This window comes from Anguilla rostrata, chromosome 17, assembly GCF_018555375.3.
Source record: "Anguilla rostrata isolate EN2019 chromosome 17, ASM1855537v3, whole genome shotgun sequence".
NCBI classification, from domain to species: domain Eukaryota; kingdom Metazoa; phylum Chordata; class Actinopteri; order Anguilliformes; family Anguillidae; genus Anguilla; species Anguilla rostrata.
In genome coordinates this window covers 8,404,877-8,411,576 of record NC_057949.1, presented here as the reverse complement: position 1 = coordinate 8,411,576, position 6,700 = coordinate 8,404,877, and the positions used below count along the sequence as shown (strand labels likewise).

At 42.9% G+C, this 6,700-nt stretch overlaps 1 protein-coding gene across 1 annotated transcript; it reads left to right on the top strand.

Annotated features, from left to right (window-relative positions):
* The first annotated feature begins 1,450 nt into the window (after positions 1 to 1,450).
* Positions 1,451 to 6,483, top strand: LOC135243399 (ferredoxin-2, mitochondrial-like). The gene is made up of 5 exons (XM_064315189.1): positions 1,451 to 1,673; positions 2,049 to 2,100; positions 3,200 to 3,306; positions 3,782 to 3,869; positions 4,208 to 6,483. The coding sequence occupies exons 1-5, from the start codon at positions 1,487 to 1,489 to the stop codon at positions 4,362 to 4,364; spliced, it is 591 nt and encodes a 196-aa protein (XP_064171259.1). The 5' UTR covers positions 1,451 to 1,486; the 3' UTR covers positions 4,365 to 6,483.
* Positions 6,484 to 6,700: the final 217 nt, after the last annotated feature.

The following is a 6,700-nucleotide window of genomic DNA, read 5'->3' as shown; positions in this document are numbered from 1 at the left end:
AATATATGTATGGAAAAAAATGGCAAGACAAGAATTTTATCTATACCATTCAAATCCTACTAAAATATAGACAAAGGAAGTTTGCTGTCAAGCTATCAAGAGGATGTGTCTCCATGGCAACCTTATCACAGCATTTGAATCAGACAATCTTATCACTGTCCCCCTGATAATGTACATCAGCCAGCATGTTCCCCTCCAGCTCACTCCAGCCATAACACACACGCACGCGCACGCACGCACACACACACACACACACTATGCCCATTCCTTCAAAATTGAATTTAACACACACACACACACACACAGGGGCGTCATAGTGGGGGGAAAAGTGGGACTGACTACCCAGGGCCCGAATGGGGGGAGGGTCCTCGAAAAGCCTGGAATGATGCGTGAGAGACATGGATCAAGAGAGAAAGAGGGTCCACAGAGACTGCTTATGTATAGGGCCCAGAATTGTGTGCTACATCCCTGCACACACACACACACACACACACACACACACACAACACCCACACACACACACACACACACACACACACACACACACACATATTTTAAACACTGTTCCTAATTCCTCCAACCTACAATGTACACTGCGGTGTATTCAGTCACCATTTTTCTTCTTACCTTTGACTTTAAAATAGATGAAAGTGATACATTTATTCTCTCCAAACACTTATTAACAAGTTTCTAAAGGCTCGCCAAACCGTGTTTATGGAAGAAAAATATTTATACTTGTATTCTTGTACTCCTATCCAACACAACATTCAAAAACGATGTGCATACGTTCTTTTTCAAAGATAACAGCAGCAATACTACAATACACTGTAAAAACACATGCCTAGACTGAACAACAATAAAGAAAGTGAGACAGATGGAGTGTTTAATTTATAATTGTGGAATGAGGCTAAAGCGCCCCCTTGCGTTGTGTGTGTGTGTGTGTGTGTGTGTGTAATGCAACAATGGTTTGGCATTTAGGCAACATCGCACTTGAGAAAGCACACATTGGAATCTATTTTTGAATTCCATGATTTACCCCTCCCTTTTGAAAACCAAGGAAATTACATTAATACTGCAGGTTTGTGTTTATATGCAAAATATTATGCAAAACAAATATACATATATAAACAATAACCTCAAGTAAATGTTATCTGTTTTCTATGCACATTAGTACAAGGAAAGTTGCAAAGGTTTCTATGCAGCACTGTCACTTGGGATAAGTATTCCTTATACTATGGCTCCCTCTGTTGGGGTATACCTATCTAGAATTCGATTGCACACTTAACAAATATTCGGTATTTTTTGGTCGGGACAAACTGAAATATAGGCTATGCTGAATAAACATTTAAACTGAAGCACAGTATTGGAACTGAAGAAAAGGCAACGCATCGAAACATTTATAAACACCTCAAACGGAAGACAAGGAGTTTCCCAAAATGCGTCCATTGCGATTGGCTCCTTTCAATCACATGACCAAAACACTATCATGGCTGCCAGTACGGCGGCCAGGATGAGTGTGGGGTTGACTTTGATATTTTCCCGAATTAATACAGGGTTTAATTTCTGTAATTTACCCAGGTTAAATACCTGCGCGCATACAAACCTTGGGTCGACGAAGGGAGGCATCTTTGATCCTTTTCGAAACCTCTACCGAAGCGTGCAAACATCTAACTGTGAGTGCTTTCCTTCTCAAGTTACCAATTCTGGCAAATTAACGACGTAGTTGGAGGAAAAATAAACAGATAGGGCTACCCACTGTTATAAACGCTGAACGCTTGAAGAACCAGCTATCTGAAAATTTTCAAAGCTCGTTAATGAACTCTGAGTAACACAGTGGAAGCGCGTACTCTGGAAACCAGATAGATGGCTACCACTTAGTCACAGGGAAAATTTTAAATGTTATTCAGATTATCAGAAAACATTGAGACTTGTTCTGTTAATGAGCTGCTTGGCCTAAGTAGCTAGCAACGTATGTGTGTACAGTTACCCATTGCTTTTCATGACGAAATGGCCCTACAGCTCGGTTTTCTTCTTGTGAAATTCTGCAGGTGTGTATTTCAGCGAGAGCGTGAACACTAGTGCAGAAGACTCTGAAGATACGTGAGTGTCTTCAGTTTTCTTGTGTGTTCAAATGGATCATTTTTAGTGTGACTTAATATGGAGCGCATAATCGGTTAGAACGTGGTCATAATATTAGGCGCGCGGCTTGTATTAAACCAAATGAAGTTCCGAATTTAGCTAGTCGTGTCTGGTACTATCTAGACAAATTTAACGAAATGTCTAGCGTAAAACAAAGATCATATTTTCCGAGGCAAGAGCAAAACGTGTGAACAGTGAGTTTTATGCAGGGCGAAAGTCTGTCGATCGAATCATCATGACATCACTACATGAACAAAAGTATCTGGACACCGCTTGGTCTCTTTTTTGAGGGTTTGGGCTAGGCCCCTTAGTTCCAGTGAAGGCTAATTAATGCAATGGAATTCAGACGATTCTGTGCTTCCAACTTTGTGGCAACAGTTTGAGGAAGGCCCTTTCCTGTTTCAGTGAGGTGAGGCACATAGTGAGGTCCATATAGAAATGGTTTTGTCAATTGGTGTGGAAGAACTTGACTGGCCTGCACAGAGCCCTGACCTCTACCCCATCCAACATCTTTGGGATCAATTGGAAAGCCAACTGCAAGCCAGGCCTCATCGCCCAATCCGTGCCCGACCTCACTAATGCTCTTTTGGCTGAATGGAAACAAATCTCTGCAGCAGTTCTCCAGCATCTAGTATAAAGCCTTCCCAGAAGAGTGGAGCTTGATATAGGAACAAAGGGTGGATCAACTCCATATTAATGCCTATAATTTTTAATGAGATGTTGGCTGTCAGATGTCCACATACCTTTTGGCTATGTAGTGTCAGTATAATAATGCTACTAGCTAGCTTGTACACGGACAATCCTTATGCTACATATATGCTACTCTGTATCCTCAAACCTAGTTGCTGTTTAATGCACTCCATTCTCTGTTACCCTCTTAAATCTTTTATGGCAGGTATTAGCTATATATTTGCTACTGTTCTTTGTGACTTAGATGAATGAATGTATGGATGTGCATCCTCAGTAGTGTGCATCCTCAAATGCATCCTATTGCATTTTAAAAAAATTGTTGTAATGAAGCTCAAACTTCTTGTTGCTGTTGTGTTGTGTTGTGCTGCAGTGTTAATGTGGTTTACATCGACCGGTCGGGGAAGAGAATCCCAGTCAAGGCCAAAGTGGGAGACAATGTACTCTTCCTGGCTCGCCAGCATGGAATAGAATTAGAAGGTGAGAGCTTACCTCTTGAGGCATGACTCTTGCTAGAAGCGTCTGGACATCTTGTGGACATCTTATCATCTTAATGACTTAATATTTCATTGTTTAAAATGCTTGAAGTCCTCATTAACATGCTTTATGAAGCCACAAGCCACTTACTCATACTCATAAATACTCCCTTATTGACATAAGTAAACCCACTTAATAAAATGTTGACAGACATAGGGATTTTTTTTTTTTTTTAAAATCATACTGGGACAAGAAATCATATTACGGTAGGTTTTTCTTGCGTTCTTTTGGGAACCACTGCGCTAGTTTCATAACCTTCTCCAGTTTTCCCACGGTTTGCTGTTGGAAGTCTTTTCACGCGGTGCGGTTTGAGCAGTCGCCGTGAGCTGTTTTCAGTGTTGTGAGTGTGGCGCCGCGCGCTGCTCCTATTCAGCGGCTTGGCCCCCTCTGAACTGCTCCTGCTGTCCTCGGCTTTCAGGAGCGTGCGAAGCGTCTCTGGCCTGCTCCACGTGCCACGTCTACGTGAAGGACGACTACTACGACAAGCTCCCCCCGCCGGAGGAAAGGTAACGTGCGGTAAATAACGGGCAGAGTGGGTTTACCCATCAAGATCAAACTTATGATGCGTGTTGTATCTGTTCTGTAATGGGGGGGGGGGGTTGACACAATGTGACCTTTTCACTTCTCATCTACTGGTATGTCCTGGCCACGCTGGGTGGTGTTTAGTTCTGATTGTGCTATCACCGAGATGGTTACTCTCTATGGTTACATTAGGTTTATTTACAGAACTCTGTATAACCATAACCGCTTTGTTTTGTATAGGGGAGGCACTGTGCCTCTGTAAACATCAGAGAAAAATCTATAAAACCTCAGACTGATCGCTTACATACTCTGTTCCCCACAGGGAGGATGACATGCTGGACATGGCTCCAGTGCTGCAGGAGAACTCGCGACTGGGTTGCCAGATCATCCTCACCCCTGAGCTGGATGGCATTGAACTGACGTTGCCTAGGGTCACACGCAACTTCTACGTGGATGGCCACGTGCCCGCCCCCCACTGAACTTCAAACTGAAGCTTGAGTGTGCTTTGTCTGCCTCTGGAGGCGGCGGAGGTAATCCTTGCCTGAGCACGCCTTCTGAGTGTCCATGTTGTATGTACACAGCCAATGACGCACAGCAAATCAGCCCCTGGTGTTGAGTGGCTTGGGCCTGCCACTGACAACCTGTAGTCGCCCGTCGCCTTTGTTAAGGTGGCCCCTGCCGCCGCCTGCCCTCGTACTGCTGTGAGCTGGGAGATAGTCATCCCGAGTCCCTTGTCTGTGGTTTATTTAGCTCTGTATCCAGTGTGCTTTCAACATGGCAAATTAGCTACTGTTAGCTGACTTTCACAAACTAATTGTTTTCAGACTGTTCCTTAACTTTCACTGATGTTATGGAACAGTCTGAAAAGGCAGTATACAGATGATGCCGAGGGGAACAATAAGGCTGTTAACAATTAGTTTAAATAAATGTAGTATTTATTTTTTAAAACAAACCATGTATAATCCTTACTTAAAATTGCTCTCCTTCTCGTCCATCTTATTGAAATCACTGTCATTGCTGAACCGTGCTACAAAGGAAGGGTTTGCCACTGATGTTCCTGTTGAATGCACAGCAGGTACTACACAATCAAACAGCGCAGACCAATAGAGACAGCAGGCAGGATTACTCCAGTGTGATCGTGATTGCGGTCTGTTCATAACAAAGGTAGAGATCTTTGTCATCGAGATCCAATCTGGAGCCTGAATCATCCAATCTGGAGCCTGAATCATCCAATCTGGAGCCTGAATCATCAAATCTGGAGCCTGAACCATCAAAACTGGACCCTGAACCGTAACCTGACCAAGACTCGTGACCCTTTCATGTTGCCTTCCACAGTGCCACAGTAGTCTGACCAAGCAATCAGCACGACCCTCATATTGGGTTTGAAAGCTCAGTCCCTGTGTACGCTGTTTTTTTTGTTGGTGCGCTTCTCCCCTGTTAGGAATGCTCAGTCATGCACAGCCGCACTCGTGCCGCAGTCTTCACAGCAGATGTCAGAGAGCGTACACAAGCACACGCTCTCCTCTGAAGCATGTGATATCACCAACTGCTCATTTCCAGAGGCAGTCGTTCATGTGCAGCTTCGCCAAGCAGACCACAGGCACCTGATTGGACGGTGGGCGGTCGCTAGAGAGCAATAAGAAACAGATCCTAGTTGACTGAACCCTCCTTTACCCTTAGCTGTGCTACTGGCAATTATACATCACCTTATTGGTCTACCAGCCACCGTAGGCACTGGCATGGTCAGGATTCGAACCTAGATCATGGATTCTTGCTTTAGATCACAAACCCACAAGTGGCCCTATATTAGCCATGGTAAATCCAGCTTGTTCTCAGAAACTTCTGTAGGCTTACAAAATATGCTTAATTGCATAAGCCAACTGTCAGGTCCAACAGAAAATACACAATAACTGGAATAATATAGAAAAAACCCCAGAAAGTGAATTGTTCATTTAATTGGCATTTGACACCTTGATGTTCTAGGTGTCATCAAGCTGGCTGTTTGATCACAAGACCAGGTGTTAATGTTACTCACTTATCATATAACAGCTGTACATCAGTTATGTCATTATATCAGTTCAAGGGTAACCCCTTCACTTTTTTGGTTGATTTCCGATGTCACTCTCAGGACACAGATGCATAACCGATACCTATTGTGGAGTGTGCATCTTAAAAGGTCAAGGAATGCTGCAGGTTATCTTTCTGAAGAACAGATTTGCACCTGATACCATTGATGAGGTCACTTCCTGTCCCTATAGACCTGAAATGAATCAAGGTGGAACAATAAGCTAGGCAGAGGTTCTAAAAGATTAAGTGTTTTCAATTAGTGTGGTGCATCAAAAGTATCAGTCTCTATATTTTCTCCTGCATTTTGAATGAATAGGTGCATTTCACTAGCAGAGTAGCTGGGATATGCAAAAAACTGGTCTCACAGGCATAGGGATTCTTACTTCTGCAGGTGTACTTGCATAGGATTTACCAATGGCTTGGCCTTCCCTTAACGTACTGTACATGTCAGAACCACGCACAAATGTTTTTGTTAATGTATTGTACATTTTTTTATTTGTAAAAATAAATTGTACTACATATTATATTAAATGATTGCCTGACGTTTTCTGTTCTGGATTAAACTTTTTATTTTTATTTTTAAATGACACCGAGATGTAAATGTTTGCACATCGGTTTAATTCATGTTTCAAGCATGGCCATTAACAAAAAAGCTTTGATTTAAGTTTTGGTAAAAGCCATCTCCACACAGAGAGTTGCAGACTTTGGCACCTAGGCAGTGTTCCAGAGAGAAACTGCTAAGTTATTC